Raw genomic sequence first — 17,638 nt, 5'->3', positions numbered from 1 at the left:
GTGATAATAAGTGGGGAATTAGTGTTAGTACAGTGTTGTACAATGGTACTGATCGTAGTACTACCTGCAGCTAGGTGAACTGGTGTGGAGTTCAGCATAAGGTTCCAGATGCTTATTGATCCTATCTTTATTAATAATTTATAGATCGCTTTCGTTTCAAGGAGAGCAGAGATCTAGAAGCTGATTCTGTAAAATGTGCTTTTCACTCATAAAGTCTGAAAGTTTTCTTGAAAAATGAGAGATCTTTTTTAGAGAAGAAGAAAATGAAACATATTCTTGATGTGTAAAATCTTGGCACTATCTTTCAAAAAAGCTCCAAACCGATCTCACGTCAAAGGATGTTCCCTATGGATACCAGGAATTTATTTGATTGATTCTCTGAAACACGAGATGCGACACAAAGACATAAACATGATTACACGTTTCCTATTTTTTTTTTTCCCGGGTAGTGCCCACGCGACCTTCGATGCCTGCCTTCTAGAGGCATTTTCACCACTTTTACAGTGTTTCGCTTGCCTTCTACGTTCGTTAATGCCATAAATATTGGAGACATCCTACGACATACCGTGGGTTGAAGTTGGCAACGAAGCCCCGGAGTGGAGGTGAGGAGAAAATTTATAATAATTTCGTCAAAGGTTCCATCAATGACAAGAACTTTTGGTACGATGTGAGTGATGTGAAACACCAACGGAAAGGCCACTCTGATGGCTCTAGCGATCTGATAAGATCAAGAACCAACCCATTGCCACGTTTACCCCTTTCCATCACCAATTCTCACTAGTACAAGATCATTAGTTCTCTGTTCCACTAGAATCTAAGCTAGGTGTCTCCTGCATAAATTTTTCTTTACATTCATTGCCCCTGTCGATGTGTAGGTCCTTGATAATTGTTTACGCAAATCTCCTCTAAAAGCATGTATTATATTTTAAGCTATTATATATGGATTCTGTAGGGCTTACTTTAAGGATAGCGTATTTTTTTTTATGGTCCTAGTTTGAAAACCGTGAAGCCATGTGAATCGTGCTTATCAAAAGTTAATTAGGTTAGATTGATTCAGCTACCTACTCGTTCAAATTGTCAAAGGAAATGATAGCGATACATGCATTCTCCTACCATCACCAAACAATGCTGTCTTCTTGACCTCGCAGCTATTCTTTTATAGTAAGCTTCTTGTCCTGATGCGGATTGGTGATATCAAATTATTAGCTCAACATTGCAACCACTCCAGCTTCAATTGCGGAGGCCATTGACTGCATGCTCTAAGGCCAATAAAATCGGCGCGGCATAGCGATTTAAAATGGCCGAAAGCTGACCCAAAGAACAGATAGAGGCTCGAGTTTAGAGAAGCAGCAGTCGTCAAGTAATTGGCTTGGCTAGAAAATACTTGAGATCAAGCTGGATGACTGGAGGTGAAACCTAACGTATCTGTGCGTATCTGCTACAGCAGATAAAGAAACCATTTGAAGCAAAAGAACATGAAGTAGAGAGCCCACAATCACCTTCATCCGTGCATCAGTCAATAATAGCGGGCGAGACAACCAGGGAAGCCATACATGTACCTGCACCACTATTGGATCACCCCTCACCGACCAATGCATATGGTCTAAAGGAGCACTGTGGGAGAACCACCTTCTTGACCCTCTCTCCAGTTTTCTTATTTTCAGAAGAGGTCTTATACCAAAAGCTGAGGGTTTAACAATTCTTGGTATAATCTCAAGGCTCATAAATTGCCGTATTAGAAACCTTTTAGTGAATGGAGATCAGATTAAAGCCATCCATTAGTGCTCTTTCCTCATGATTTAGCCACAGGCTGCGATCACAACCATCCACTACATCACCATTGTTCTGATCATGGTTGTTCCAAATACTTCTACCTCCTCTTAAATTAGTCACTGAGATTTTGGTGGCCACCTGCATGCTGAACCGTAATACAGACTATTGAGCCACCTCTACCTTTACAGCAACCGTCCCAACATCATGCAGTTTTATAATTTTGATATACATTTCTACTAAAAAAAAGACTGGTCATCACGCTTGAGCCCTGCGCAATATTCTGAGCAGAAACATGTTACGGCAATTAAAAAATGTGAGCACATGTATATTCATACAACGGTGGAACTTCTACAGCATCCCAGCTATTCAATTACACAACCCAAAACAAGGAGGGTGCACCCGTGAAGCTCCAAGCCGCCACATTTCCAGCTCTGTATACATTTAGCATACTCTGGAAATACATAAAAATTAGCTCGAGATGGAGTGAAAATAATAGTTTGCCAGCCTCATATTCGTGATGCATGAATTGTTTTGGCAACCAGTTAAAAATGCTTCAAATATTTAGAATAATATCTCAACTACCTGTGCGATCACACATGCAGCTCATCAAAATTACGTTTTGTCGGATCAGTCTAATTTAATCTTGTTCTCTTGTACACACCAATCCAAATAATTCCTTTTCTTCTTCCCTATTGTTTTTTTCTGAGTGGAAGTGTCTTTGAGAGAGCTTTCCTTCTATATGCTCCAGTCCATGTAAGGCGACCACAATTAATCTTGTTCCCGTCCTTCAACCATTTGACTCTTTCTTTCTTCACCTCTGACATGTGCTGTCTCTCACATGAACGGCCAACAGAGCAGCAGAGATTTTGGAAACCTTCATACAATTAGCATGACCATCCGACCCCATACAAGGCTAGAGTGTTGGTGGGAAAAGAAAGATACCGAATCGTTGCTTTTAATATTATGGCTTTGTGACCTGCTCCCAGTACCAGAGTAGGTGGAACAAATTCCAGTAAGCTTCCCCCTCGATACAAAAAATAAATAATAGAGGAAAGTGAGCTTTGACCATCTCAAGAAGGAGAACATCCAGCCCATCTACCAGATGTCTTGAACCTAAACACAAAACCATCCTATGATCAGACAAAGAATTTGAGAAAAAGAATACAAAAGGAGTGTGAGGAGGACAATTCGGTAGAACATGGAAAGTAAAAATTATAAGTATTTCTAGAAATATAAATGACGTATATAATAGTTCTCTGCATATGGTCAGCAGCGCTGAAACCATGTGCTGTGCTTATTGAAGATTCTCTGGGAGAGGACTTGGTACGAGGAAGCAGTTGGCTGGATCATACCTATGTGTATACATGTGAAGCAACCATTCACTTAGGGTACCGTTCGGAGCTCTGGCTTTCTTTCTCTGTGCAATAGCGACAGTGCCACTCTTCTTCTCGCTTTCACTAGCTTTCTCTGGTACAACCATTTCTGGGGAGACATTCCAGGTACCAACCAAGGACAATGCAAATCTTTATCCATGGGGTGGCCGCTTCTCTCCTTAGAGTTCACTTTTATGTCTTCTTTGTGCAGCTTGAAATTTTCAAATATAGTTACATCAAAAAAAAAAAAAAAAAGAAATTTCAATTATAGAAAAAGATGCATTCTCTCTTACCGGAAGTAAGAACTGAACAGTCTGTTGCTTTATATTCAGAGTACTGGCGTCATGGCATCATATCACCAAATCATCCATGTAAGAGCATGGCTATCTTCTTGCATGAATTGGTCATCCACCATTACAGAAATATTTACCGAGCCACATCACATTCACAGATAAAATCAATGTTTAGCATTCTTACACTGCATTTGTGCATCCATCCATAAGTCAAAGGTTCACAGATAGACTTCATCCCATATCTTTGTGTCATCATGTAAATCCTGCTCAATAAATATAGTGTTTCAGGACTGCGATGCATCCCTGCTGCAAGCAATAGCAAGATCATTATCAGTTAGAAAATTTTGAACTGAAATAAAAATTCTGTTAGATGATTTGAAGTGACTGATGAGATCAAGAATAAACTAGAAGAACAATGCTCAGACTGTTTCTGGTGCTGACATTCTTGCCCTTTCTGACAGAGGTTACACTGTCCTGCCGAGATAATAATGCTAAAAGGTACACTATTTGCAACTCACCCCAAAGTTTAAATATTTTGAACAAATCAAGAATAAATTAGTTTAGCTGCTAGATCTTAGCATTAATAATATCAATTTCAGCTTTTTGTCTGAACTAGCCATCAATGTAATAGCAATCCTTCATCTTATTTGCATCCTAGCGAAGTAGCACTCAAGGTGATAACAATTAAGAGTATAGAAACTCAATGTACATTCACTTCGTCCTATGAATAAAAGATTCTTCAAAGCCAGATTGGAATTTTTCACAGACCACAAAATGATAACTCATTTAGCATGTAGGGCTCACTCAGTCATGTAGGACCCCGTAGCACTCTCAGGCAAGTCTTCAGTAATGTTCTGGTTGAAAATTTTGGTCAAAATGCTGCAGTCTAAAACTTATCATGACTTAAGAATTACCTGGAATTTATCACTCCTCTGCATCAAATGTGGAACTTATCAGGAAAGGATGATGCGCAAAGCTTTGAAAACTAGTGACTGTTGAATCTAAATATGGGGTCATCAATGAAGGAAAGGTTCTGAAACCAAACATAAACTAGGCAATTACTAACATCTATTTCCTCAAAACAGGATCATGGATGTTGATTTTTCTTCTTATCAATGTCAAATAAAGGCTTTCTTCTGAGTTGGTGCCTCACCCTTCTTGTAAGTATATGATATCTACAATAAGCTTCACTACTTTTATCATGTACAAATGTCCTTACCTACCTACAAAATGTGATTTGTACAATTAACCCTCTCAAAGGGGTGTTTATCAATCCACACCAGATGAGAAAAAAAACTACTCTTTCTTCTCTTTCATATATCATGCTTCCTATGTGCAAATTTTCAGCCAAATATTTATTTCCATTATATACTATAAACATTTTATTATATTGAATTGGCGCAATGAATTGTTGCCTAATTTACTAGTTGGTAAACCACACAATTAGAAAAGATTAGCTTTTCCTGGTAATCAGTTATCTCATCAATGTCATTACATCAACCACTTAATGCATTTGATTTTAACTATCAGTTACTTTAACCATCCTTTGACCTGAAAGGCTTCATCCTGGACTTCATCTTGCTATCATAGCGCATGACCATTGCTGCAGGGTCACTAATAACTCTGGCCTATTATGAACAAAAATTTGTTAAAGCTTTGTATCCAATCCACATGACTTGACATGCAACAACCTAGAACCTCACCCAAAACGACTAGCTAGAAGGTGTTATTTGCGTTTCCTAACCTAGTATAGATATCCAAGATCTACCCAATGCATAGCCAATGTAGGACTAAACATGACCATATGGGTCCTTGCATGCTCTCCCTGATTTAAGACCTAGCATCCTTGCCAGGCTAAAGGCCATGATATGGATTCTATATCCAAACCCACTATTTAGGGAGTACAAACCATAAAAAAGATATCAAACAGAGGAAACCTACAAATTCCAACAACATATTATACAGCGGCAAACCATCGATTCAACTGGTACATATCATAATAAAGAGATAATAATAAGGAAAACTTACAGAAGATTTCATTAATAGCATGTATTATAGGGTGAAATCCCATATTCAGGAGTCTATAGAATAATAAACAGAGAGAAACCCGGTTTCAATGGTGAAACCTTAGCTAGAATTATAGGGAAAAAATGCTATTATTGAATACGGTGAGTCAAAACCATAAATTGTTTGGTCTCTCACCAACTGTGGCTATCCTACATACGAACACACACAAAAAAGAAAGGCATCCACATAAAATCTTAGATCATGAATCATGACTGTCGAAGCTCTCACCTCGAGTGAGTACAAGAGAAAAAGGCCTGCTGGGGCTCACCATCACCGTCAACGATTGGAAGGAGGAGCTTGCCGGGCAATTAGAGCCTGATTGAGTCGAGAAAACCTTCTGGGAGCAATAACGCAACAGGAAAACCAACAGTATCGACGACATGGAGAAATGAGCCACCATGAGATCGGAAGAGATTGTCGACGGTAGCCCACGAGGATCGGGGAGAGAGGGGATCGAAGGGGGCCAACGCTTCGACAATCGGAGGAGGCTAGATCAAGGGTAAGAGAACGGGAGTGAAGTTAGAGTGAGGGTTTTAGGGGACCCGATGTTCAGCGACTTTGGCCCTCCCGAGTCCGAAAGTCAAGAGATTAAGGTGTAGTCACTTCTGGGCTCTTATTTTCAAACCAAACAGGTCCCAGCTCGAAAAAAAGCTTCATTTTTCTTTATCTATTTCTGAAAAGAGTATTCTCTCGTTACAGAAAAAAAAATGAAGAGAAATATTCTGCTTTAGCCCCCAGCAACGACGGGGAGAGTCCTCACTCAAGTATATATCGCCACAGCCGAGCGAGCAAGAGGGGCAGCAACAGGGTTATTAACTCGGAGCCAGGTTTCCGACCAGTCCCAAAATCCTCATAGATCTCCATACTGAGAGAAACCCAAGAACCCTAGGAACCGTCATCGTGCGCAGGGATCCCGAGAACCTACCATGCTGGATCTGGGAAGGGAGCTCTGATCTGCCCTTCTCCAATGGCGAAGCCGGCGACGGCCGGATGGATCTCTCTCCAGAACAAGCGCCTCCTCTTCCTCCTCCTTCTCGTCTTCTCCGGCTCCACCGCCTTGGTCCTCTTCATCAGGGGAGGCCTCGACTCCTGCGACCCGCGGCGGGAGGGAGGAAGAGTGGCCCCGGCGGCCAGTGATCGAGTTCAGCTCCAGCCGCCTGCCGCCCGCGTACAGAAGAGCCCGCTTGGCTTCATGAGGTCGAAGCTGGTCCTCCTCGTCTCTCACGAGCTCTCTCTTTCCGGTGCTTCTCGCCTCCTGCTCCGTTCCTTAGTTGCTCTACTCCTTGAGCTTATTATCTGTGTCTAAGTTATATAGAAGTAACATCTCGTGATGCTTCAATACTTCTCTCATTTCCTTGAGGATTTTTTGTTAAACTAAAAGACAATAAGTTGCTTCCTAGGACAAGGTTTTGGGTTGGGTTTGTGAGATCCATTGAGGTTTGTAGAGGCAATAGATAAGTCAATCGAGAAAGAAATGAGGGTTTCTATACTTACAAGCTTATCTATTGAAGATTTTCTGAAACTTTGGAATCAAATTGCTGAAAAGCTTTGGGCTTCATTGGTTAAAGAAGAGAATGTAGCAAGGATACCGGTGCATCTAGCACTTCTTTGATTAGGATCTTGAGAATGGCAATGGCTGTTCTTATGTTGCGCTACTAATATGCAAATACTTGTTGAAGATTGGGCTGGTGGCAGCGGTCGGAAAGTATTTTAAGGTGCTTCTAGTTTTTGGAGGAAATGGTGATAGAACTTTTAATACCTGGTATCGAGGTTAAACATAACATCTGTGATAATGACTTGCATTTGTTGGTTTTAGGGCATTTCTTGGAGTTGTTGAGCAGATTTTTGGGAGGAGATGGAAAACTATTAATGAATATCTGGACGAAGGATACTACTGGAAAGGTGAAAACCAAAAGAATTATTAAAGATGCCTGATTTAGTATCTTAATAGTTGTTATATCCCACATGTGCCATTTGAGTTCCTCATCTTGAAAACTTTGTACTTCGATAAATCGTACTCCATCTTGGAGTCTTTTTCAGTAGAATGGAGACCTGTTTCTAATCTGGATTTTTTCTTGGACAAAAATTGTGAATTTTTAGCTTTAAAATATTACACATTTGCAGAAAGACTGGTTATAAGGAAGCATGCAAAGATGAGTTAGCATGAATATGTGTCATCACTCACATAAATCATAATGAAGATAAGCGGCACTAGAAATGATGGCAAAATGTCCATCCCAATTTGGGATCCTGTAGTTGCTGCAAGCACAAAAGGACTCACACAGTTTTGACCTTGGCCTGCCCAAGCAAAACAACTAAACTGGCAATTAAAATAAGTTCCAAACAATGCTATTCCTTTGAGTGATATATTTTCCTTCTCTTTATTGATATGGTTGTCTGCTAATATATTTCACCTACTTTAATGGCTTAAAGCAAGCAGAAGTTTGCATGTTGGCAATTATTTATTTGTATGTATATATATTTTTCATTATACAACTTCCTGTGTGCAGGTGGACCATTACTGTTAATGGAGCTAGCATTTCTTTTAAGAAATGTTGGTTCCCAAGTGGCCTGGATCACTAACCAAAAATCAGAAGATGCAAATGAGGTCACATATAGTTTGGAGCATAAAATGTTGAATCGAGGAGTGCAGGTAGCATGTTGTTAACACTGAACAATGCATATAAACTGAGAATGTTCTTTTGGTCCACCTAATTAGCTGCATTCTGCAATGAATGCAATCATTTATTTTTTCCTTTTCCAAGCAGAACATCAACACAAGTCAGTAGCAGTTCACTGATATCTCTTACTCTTACTACATGTTGTGCTTAACAAGGATTGACAGAGACTTGATAGTAGAAAAGCTTAACTCACTGCTACCATTTTATCTACCATCTTACTATGATCGTTTCATGTTGGCAGGTCTTTTCTGCAAAGGGCCAAGAGGCAATCGATACTGCTCTTAAAGCTGATTTGGTTGTTTTGAACACAGCTGTTGCTGGGAAGTGGCTTGATGGTGTTCTCAAAGAACATGTTTCTCAAGTTCTTCCAAAGATCTTGTGGTGGATTCATGAAATGCGTGGGCATTACTTCAAATTGGAATATGTCAAGCATCTACCTTTTGTCACAGGTGCCATGATCGACTCTTATACAACAGCTGAATACTGGAAGAATAGAACTCATGAACGTCTAAAGTACGTGAGAAAGTGCTGTAAATCTCATCTTCTAATTGCAGTATTTTGTTGATAAAACCTTCTTTTATCCTTTATGCCTTTTGTTTCTAGCAATTGTAGCCAAACTTTAGATATTCTAATATCATGTACCCTTTCCAGACCACACTGAATTGTGCTTGAAAATGCAGTTCAAGTTTGTGTTCACATTGGTGCTTTTTTTTCTCTCTTTTAGTGTCACCATTTCGTATAATATATAATTGTTGATACTTGACTTTTCTATCATATATGATTTTGTTTATGATCAATGAAAAGCAGTTCCAAATAATTACTTGTTTCATTTGATCTGTTCATGTACCAGAAATCTTGTGGAGAGCATAATCTATGGCTTCTTCTTGATATTTTGACGAAGGACCTTCTAATATGAAATCTAGGTGCACTTCTATTAGGCACAAATATAGAAAATAAAGAATGTTATTTTATTTGAGAATTAGGGAATTTTATTTTTGTGTAGACTCTAGGGCCAGAACTTTGTAGACTTTGGGATTAGAATTTTATGCCGAATCCAGTATTTTATTTTTATGCAAACTCTTATTAAGGTTTTGGGTTGTCTATATAGACCCATTCCTATGATAATTGAGACGACAATTTGCATTATTGAGATTTGAGAATTTAGAATATTGAGTTGCTCTCTCTCTGCATTGTTCTGCTCCTCTTCTCTACCTTACTCTTCTTCTCCTTCTTCCTCTTCTTCTTTCTCCTTCTCCCTTTTTGTCCTGCATCAATAGTATCATATAACAAAATAGTGGATTGAATATAACTATTCTCTATCATAGTTGAAGTTCAATATTTACTCCATGCTCACAATTAGCAATCTAGCGATACTATGCTTTACCCTGCATGAGATATATTTTCTATGCAATTGTTGCTTAAAAGTGCAAACTTAGTTCCCTTAAAGTTTTCCTTTCTGTGACTTTAAGAATTCATCCTTATCTACTTCACTTCATAGAATCCAGATGCCCCAAATCTATGTTGTTCACCTTGGCAATAGCAGAGAATTAATGGAGGTTGCTGAAGATAACATTGCTAGAAGGGTTCTTCGGGAGCATATACGCGAGTCCCTTGGAGTGCGGAGTGATGATCTTCTCTTTGCCATAATAAACAGTAAGCTTCCTATGCTCATAATATAGTTTGTTGGATACAGTTTCATGGCATTGGTGCTTATCTGCTAGTTCAATAAGCTTAAATCCATTCAAAGTGATGGTGCTTCACAATGTGTGAATTCATCATTTGTCTTTTGAGCATAAGTATGAAATATGTAGATATCTTCTGTTTCTTCTTTTTTTCCTTTCTTTCTATGAATGTCATTTTCTTGTCATGATGGAATATAATAATTTGTATTGTTCCATTGGTCGTAGATGCCAACTTGATATGGCATGGCTCGTTGTTAACTAGCCACTGGACTCCAAAAGCTTAAGCTTTTAGGAAATGGGCCAGTATTGTATACCAAGCTTAACACCAAGCATGCAGTCCAAACCATGCACATGGAAGGATAAATGAGCCAAGACAAAAGAAGAGTTACATAAGCTTGAGCTATTAGGAAATGGTTCAACAGTGTAAATCAAGCTTAACATGCCTCAGGTACTGGGTGTGCAGGCATTGAAAAAATGCAACAGTTCAAAATGATACAGTAGAAGGGTTACCAAAGTATTAGAGGAAAACTTCTTTATTTTTAACTGCATCACATTGAGAACTAGACTTGTTTTCACACAGATTTTGGTTTTCTGACCAATCAGTTGAAATAGATTAAAACTGTGGAGATGTCTTAAATGTTATGCATGTTAGATTTTTCATAAAACTTCTGTACATAATTTGATGGGACACACAAGCAACAGCAATTAAGAATAATGCTCGTTCTTTTTTTATATACTTTACGGCTTTTCATTGGAAGAGAAAAAAAATATTTGTTGTACATATGAAAATTAAGCATTATCCATGGAGTTGGGACATCATCTGTAAGCAGAGTATACTTATATGAAACCAACTTGACAGAGAATTAGTTAGCATTTTGGGCCTTTGGCATTATTCTTCCTTTAAGATGCTGATGAAATTTATGTTTATTCATTCCAATAATTTGTACTAGTATAACCTACTTAAGTCTTTCTAAATGGAAAGAAAGATCAAATTTTCCACAGATGCTAACATTATGAAAGCGAATAAAGGCAATTTTGTATGGACAAGTTCTAAATTGTTGAAATATTGCAACTTTTATTCAGAATTCCAGTAATATACAATTATCTCACTCTTTCTGAGAACCTGTTAAGATATATATGTTTGTGCCATCCTTCTCAGTGATAATCCGTGATTAAGACTAACAAGTAAATCAGGATTGTGTACCGTTAGCATTTCTGAAGATAAGTGAGAAGAAATGGTTTTTACCTCATATATGTAACGTCTTTTGGCAGGCAATAACCCTTCTATATGGCTTTAAATTCTCACATATGTGGAACTAAATTTGTCTTATATGATGCATAGTGTAACCGATGTTTTGATCAATACAATTTTTTGATCTTTGATGAAAGCCATATAATATTAATGCAGGTGTTTCTCGTGGGAAGGGGCAGGATTTGTTTCTTCACTCATTTTATGAAAGTCTGCAGCTGATCCAAGAGCAGAAGCTCCAAGTGCCATCAATGCATGCAGTTGTAGTTGGAAGTGATATGAATGCTCAGACCAAGTTTGAAACAGAACTCCGTGACTTTGTGTCAAAGAAAGGAATCCAGGACCATGTCCATTTTGTCAATAAAACACTGACAGTTGCTCCATACTTAGCTGCAATCGATGTACTTGTTCAAAATTCTCAGGTATATATTAATATATTATGCTCTACCTATTTCAGATAATTGCCTGATCATTTTGATTTCCTTGTTCCTTTTTCTGTGTAGTATAAATCATTAGAATTGGTGTCATTGCTTTTGTTTTATTCCTTCTTCCCCAAATATTTTGTGGTGGCTTCAAGAATTTGGGCTTATAAGGCTACCTTCATGGCCTATTAAACATCACGTTTTACACAGGCCATGAAATGCTTTCAATCTTTCTGTAAAATAATCTGTTCTTAAGCAACTATTTCGACGGAAGAAACTTGTCTCCAGACAATCATAGCATGCACTGAGCAGCTCCATCAGGACATCTGATAGTTTTAGGATAAGCAGAACCGTGCAGTTATTTTCTGCTTTTCTGGAGCAATTGAGAGTTGACTGCATTTGTTTGATAGGTGGCCCGTTGAGCGTCAAGTGGTTCCATGCATTTTTTTGTGTTGTGACACAATGTAATTAATTAGTGGAATATAACTTGTTATGCTTAAAGTTCACAAAGAATGATAAAAGTAGGTAGATGTTATTGATGTATAATGAGAAGTATATGGTTTTAAAGAAATTTTTGTTGTCGTGTGAAGGTTCTGAACTGCTTCTCCATGATTCTGTCTGATGCCTCTTTCAATCACACTTTCTTTTTATAGTTTGGTTGAACATTTCGATTGCATGATACTATTTTTCCTTGCTAATTTTCTTCGAAAACATTTTCTTTTAAGTCTTGGTCCAAATGATGCAAGATGTAAGTTCAATGGTAAAGCCTAAAGTTCCTCGCCTTGTAGGCCCGTGGAGAGTGCTTTGGGAGGATAACCATTGAAGCTATGGCATTTCAGTTGCCAGTGTTGGTAAGTTTTCTCCCTGTCACACTACTTTGTTGCCATCGATTATGGAATGTGAACGGTTGTAACATCATCATTATTTCTCATGTTATCTTAATTTAAATTGTTGAAAATTAATTGACTAGGATTGATCATGGTAGGCTATAGCTGCCTGCTGTAATGGGATCATATCTTAGGCTATATTGTAGTGTATTATATCGCATTATGTTATTATAATATTCTAAATCTATAGCATAAATTGTTATGTTTTATGCTATAAAAATAACTTTTACATTTTATTGATGCATATCTATGAAAAAATTCATGTAATGATGATCATTGAATGGATGGATGGCATGGGTGCTGGTGCACAGAACTTTTTATTTTAAGCCAGCCAGCATAAGCACCAAAAAACCAGTATCTATTTAATTAGATGTCCTGTATGAAATTCTCTTATAAACCATACTGCATCAGAATTAGCTTGTCCTTAACAGTTCTATTTTACCATGTATTTTGGTAAGTGTCAAGATATTAGTTAAGGTCAATTTTTCACTATACCTACTGTTACTGATTCCTTGGGTCTTCCATTTCTTTTATGACCTTTTGTATAAGAGCCTGATGCACAGAGCTTCAATCTGATCTCTCTCACACTTGGTCACTATGCTTCCAATATTGTGACAATTGCTTGCTTACACTTTTGCCCTTCATAGTCCTGCCACAGTTTCAGAGCTGCATTCATCGAATGTTTTGGCCCACCATTTTTCCCCTTTACTGCATCACTAAATGTAGAAGAGTTGATGCAGTTAGAAGGTAGATGCAGTTAATACTCTTGTTGTTTTGTACCCAACCTGACTGTTCTTGATCCACATTCAGTTGTTGTCCATGATTTGTTGTTTTCCTTCCCCAGCAGTTACCGAGTTCTCATGCAATTTAAGTCCTACAGTATTTTCTGTCTGTTTTGGTAGATGGCTAAATGTTATGATAATCAAAGTTGGACCTACAGTCTCCAAAGTATGGGACAATCCACATCAAAAAGAATACGTGCACACATGCTTTACCCATTTATTCCACAGAGCAAATTGTGCCTGTCTTCTTCTCTGGCCTCCTGCGAAGAGTGCCTATCATGAAGAGTGAGCAGCCATGAGCCTTTGACGCAGATCATAAATGGGGCTCTAATTTTTCATTCTGGTCTAACAATAAAGGAGAAAAGAAGTATGCATGAGAAGTGTGCTCTCAACCAAGTATTAGCTACTGTAAAATCGTAGGCACGTTTCCTTCTTTTCCATCTGCTCTGAGCCAAGTACTGGTCAACGATGTATATACATGTTACATAGCAATTCAATTCTCATGTTTCCGATCTTTCTCTCAGTTTTGGATGTCAAAGTGAAAGGTTTGGTAGCCTGTTCTGCTGTTGTTGATGCTAGAATCAGCTCTGGTTGCCTGCTAATGATGGCACTTGGGAATAATCCCGTCTGTCTGCCTTCTGGTTGTTTACACAGTAAAAATGCTAAAGTTAGGTGCCTAAGCATCACTAGTTGGTCTCGCTATTGGAAATTATGCACATATTTCATGTTAGATAGCTTCCTATCATGGCTCTTGTAAATTGTGTTTGGAACTTGACTGTGTACTGTTTTTTCGCGTGTTCAAAATACTTAGGGGACTGCTGCAGGTGGCACAACAGAAATTGTTGTAAATGGTTCAACAGGTTTACTGCATCCTGTAGGGAAAGAGGGTGTCACTCCACTTGCAAAGAACATTGTAAAACTTGCCACCCATGTCGAACGAAGGCTGACTATGGGAAGGAAAGGTTATGAGAGGGTGAGGAAGAGGTTCATGGAGCATCACATGGAAGAGAGAATTGCATCCGTTTTGAAAGAAGTTCTATGGAAATCAAAGAGTAACTCTCGATCTTGAGATGTTCGCTGCCCATCGAAAAGTCATGAAGAGGTCACACTGATTTCCATCTCAGCTAACTGTTCTATCAATCCTTATCTGTATATTATGAGCTGAAGACGCTTCTGGGCATATATTGACATCTTGCCCTGCCCAAGATCCAGAGTAATTTTCTTCTTCTTTTTTTTTTTATCTGCCCTTTTTTCCTTTTTTTTGGTACCTAACATTTCTGGTGAAATGCGTTTGGAAGTTCAGTAAATAGAAGTACTATTAGTTTGTTAACTCCCAGAGGTATGGGCTTGTGTATCGTGTTGTGGTTTGCAAGTGGTTCCGATGTATTTCCAGGTCTGGCCTCGGATTTACGTGCATGGGTTATATGATAACCAGGCAGTGTGGTTTTATGACGCTACCTCCATGTAAATGCTGCGTTGTTGCTTAGGAGGAATTCTTTGTACGTCGTTCTCAGCGTAGAAGAAACACACCATCTCATCTGATTAGACTCATCTGATTAGATTATGTATTTATTATTTTTCAATACATATTTAATGTCTATAGCTGCAGTTTCATTTTTTCATTACAATTTTGAATGATAAAAATATCTCTTTTTTTTTAAAAAAATTATGATATTCTATGATCATGTTATGATATCTTACGGTTAAATTATGATTTTTTGTAGAGGATATTATAATTTTTCTTTCAGAAGTCATAAAATCGGAAGAATATTTTCGTCATTGAAATTTATAAAATTTTTGAATGATGAAAATGCCTCTCTTTTATCATAATGTTCTTTGAAAGAATTATGACATTCTATATAGGAATTCATGATTTCATCACAAGATGTCATAATATCAACATAGAATGTCATAATTTTTTAAAAATGAAAGGATATTTTCGTCATTCAAAATTTTAAATAAAAAGTGATATTGTAAATATTAAATATGCATTGTAAAGTGGTTGGATAAAAATATATTTTTCATATTATGATATTTTGAGATCAAATTATGACTTCATGTGCAGGAAATCATAAATTGATCATAGGATGTCATAATATGGCTACAGAATATCATAATTTTTTTCAAAAAGAAAGATATTTTTATCATTCAAAATTTCAAACAAAAAAAAAGTAAAACTACATGTATTAAATGTACATTGGAAAGTGATGGCTATGTGGACCAATTGGGTTAGGTGGTATGCTTCAAGTTAGATTTTCTACATCGGGGATGGTGTATAAAGAATTTCGCTATTGCTTAGATTATTTTTATGGCTCTATTTAGAAAGGCAATTAATATTTATCAACTTTGAATTTAGGTCTATTTTTTATGGATAAAAAATTTATCAAAAAATTTATATTTTTTTAGATAAATATTTTTTAGATAATATTTAGATAAAAAAATAATTTATCTATGTTCTTTTATGTATAGGAGAGTGGTTTTAAAATCTGTTATTCATATTTTTTTGCATTATCACTTTTCTTAGTAAGTTGCTAAAATTTATTCATATTTTTCATAATATTCTTAATATCTTTTTAGATTTGGAGAAAGTGGATAATTAAAATTTTGGGCATTGAATGATAGAGGCATTAGAAATGAAAATGAGGTATTTTAAAAATAAAATTAAATATCTATTTTATTGGTCGATAGAAAAATAATTTAGTAATTTTTTTGGATAAAATTTTTTCTTCATTTCATAGATAAATACTATCCATGGAAAGTAACTTATCCATTTTGAAAAGCATAAGTATATGGATAAAAAATTGATCAACTTTCCTATGATATCTAAATTTTGCCACCCTTTAGTTTATGGCAACCAATTATAACATCAGACCTTTAGGCTGTGTTTTGGATCACTTTCATGAGAAATTCTTTGTGCATCATCTTTGGCGTACAAAATCTAATATAGAGCGCATCATGATATTTGATTGGATCATGTAGCATAATTAACAATGGAGTAAATATTTAATATCGTTTATTTTTTTTAGATATAAAATAATTTATCTATTTTGAAAAGTATAAGAACATGCATAAAAAGTTGATCAACTTTCCTATAATATCTAAATTTCGCCACCCTTCAGCTCATGGTAGCCAATTATGATTATAACACCGGATCTTTGGGCTGTGTTCTGAATCATCTTCATGAGAAATTCTTTGTGCAGCACCTGTGGTGCACAAAATTGGATGTGAAGCGCATTGTGACAGTTGATTGGGTCTTGTAGTGTAATTAATAATGATACAGACATTTAATTTTGCTTAGTTTTTTTTTGAAATTTTTTCTGATAAAAATGTCCTTTTCTTCGTGGAACAAAGAAAGAATAGTATTATTACTTTCTAATATATTGTATGATTTTTTGTAAATATATACGATATCCTGAATAATATGTGTAATTTTTTGTGTCTTTATATGATATCTTATTGGTTATTATAATTTTCTAATACCTTATATGACTTCCAGTATATCAATATATATATATTAACAGAAAGTCATATATATTATTTAAGATGTCAATATATCCTGTCAATATATATAGTGACAGAAAGTCATATATATTATTCAAGATGTCATATATATTGATAGGAAGTTATATAAAGTATCAAGAAGCTATATATATTATTCAGGATGTTATTTATATTCACAAGAAGTTATATATATTATTCAGGATGTCATATATATTCACAGAAAGTTATATAAGGTATCAAAAAGTCGTATATATTATTCACAATGTCATATATATTTACAGAAAGTCTTATTCATTATTTAGAATATCATATATATTCACAAAAAATCATATAAAGCATCAGAAAGTTATAATAATTAACAAGATATCGTATAAAGATACAAGAACTATATATATTATCCAGGATATTATATATATTCATAAGAAGTCATATAAGATATTAGAAAGTAATAATATTATTTTTTCTTTATTCTATGAAGGAAAATGATATTTTCATCAAAAAAAATTTGAGAAAAAATATTGAGTAGTATAAATGTCTGTTTTATTATTAATTGTGCTACGTGGTCCAATGTGCTTGGATGGTATATTTTTCTACACTGAGGATGGTGCACAAAGAATTTCTCTCATCTCTATAATTTCTTCCATTTTGCATGCATGGGATGCAGGCCAATCTTTCTACAGTATGCAATGATACAAGCCAAACGGGTCGCTATTGATGCCCGACACCCTAGCCTAGGCCCTGGGCCCAAGACACCATGACGTTTTTATTGCATGATCGTGCAAAAAAATGGCATCGCCTTGCGCATAGGTTGGAAAAGGGAAGTAGCAGAGTTTGAATAATTTAATCGGACCAATTCTTGTTGTAATGCATCAATCCAAAAATTGGCTCAGCCAATCAGTTTGCTCATTCCCCTGCCTGTAAGCATAAC

General features: G+C 36.5%; 1 protein-coding gene and 1 long non-coding RNA gene across 4 annotated transcripts; one reads left to right on the top strand and one right to left on the bottom strand.

Annotated features, from left to right (window-relative positions):
- Positions 1-1,141: 1,141 nt before the first annotated feature.
- On the bottom strand, positions 1,142-5,874 carry LOC105056226 (uncharacterized). Of its 2 annotated transcripts, XR_833819.3 has the most exons (4): positions 5,735-5,874; positions 3,440-3,745; positions 3,126-3,357; positions 1,144-2,886 (listed from the first exon to the last, which is right to left on the bottom strand). It is a non-coding gene; the product is annotated as an uncharacterized lncRNA (long non-coding RNA). The 2 variants fall into 2 exon arrangements; XR_012136279.1 differs by having other exon boundaries at positions 1,142-3,357.
- A 599-nt stretch (positions 5,875-6,473) lies between these two features.
- Positions 6,474-14,539, top strand: LOC105056225 (uncharacterized). Of its 2 annotated transcripts, none has more exons than XM_010938346.4 (7): positions 6,474-6,747; positions 8,017-8,159; positions 8,429-8,700; positions 9,686-9,840; positions 11,278-11,540; positions 12,329-12,391; positions 14,021-14,539. In XM_010938346.4, the coding sequence occupies exons 1-7, from the start codon at positions 6,474-6,476 to the stop codon at positions 14,276-14,278; spliced, it is 1,428 nt and encodes a 475-aa protein (XP_010936648.1). In that variant the 3' UTR covers positions 14,279-14,539. The 2 variants fall into 2 exon arrangements, with proteins under 2 accessions (XP_010936648.1, XP_073103683.1); XM_073247582.1 differs by lacking the exon at positions 6,474-6,747 and adding an exon at positions 7,307-7,408.
- Positions 14,540-17,638: the final 3,099 nt, after the last annotated feature.

The sequence above is a fragment of the Elaeis guineensis genome, chromosome 13, assembly GCF_000442705.2.
Source record: "Elaeis guineensis isolate ETL-2024a chromosome 13, EG11, whole genome shotgun sequence".
NCBI lineage: Eukaryota > Viridiplantae > Streptophyta > Magnoliopsida > Arecales > Arecaceae > Elaeis > Elaeis guineensis.
Note: the sequence above shows the minus strand (reverse complement) of the source record. Positions and strands in the feature narration are given on the sequence as shown.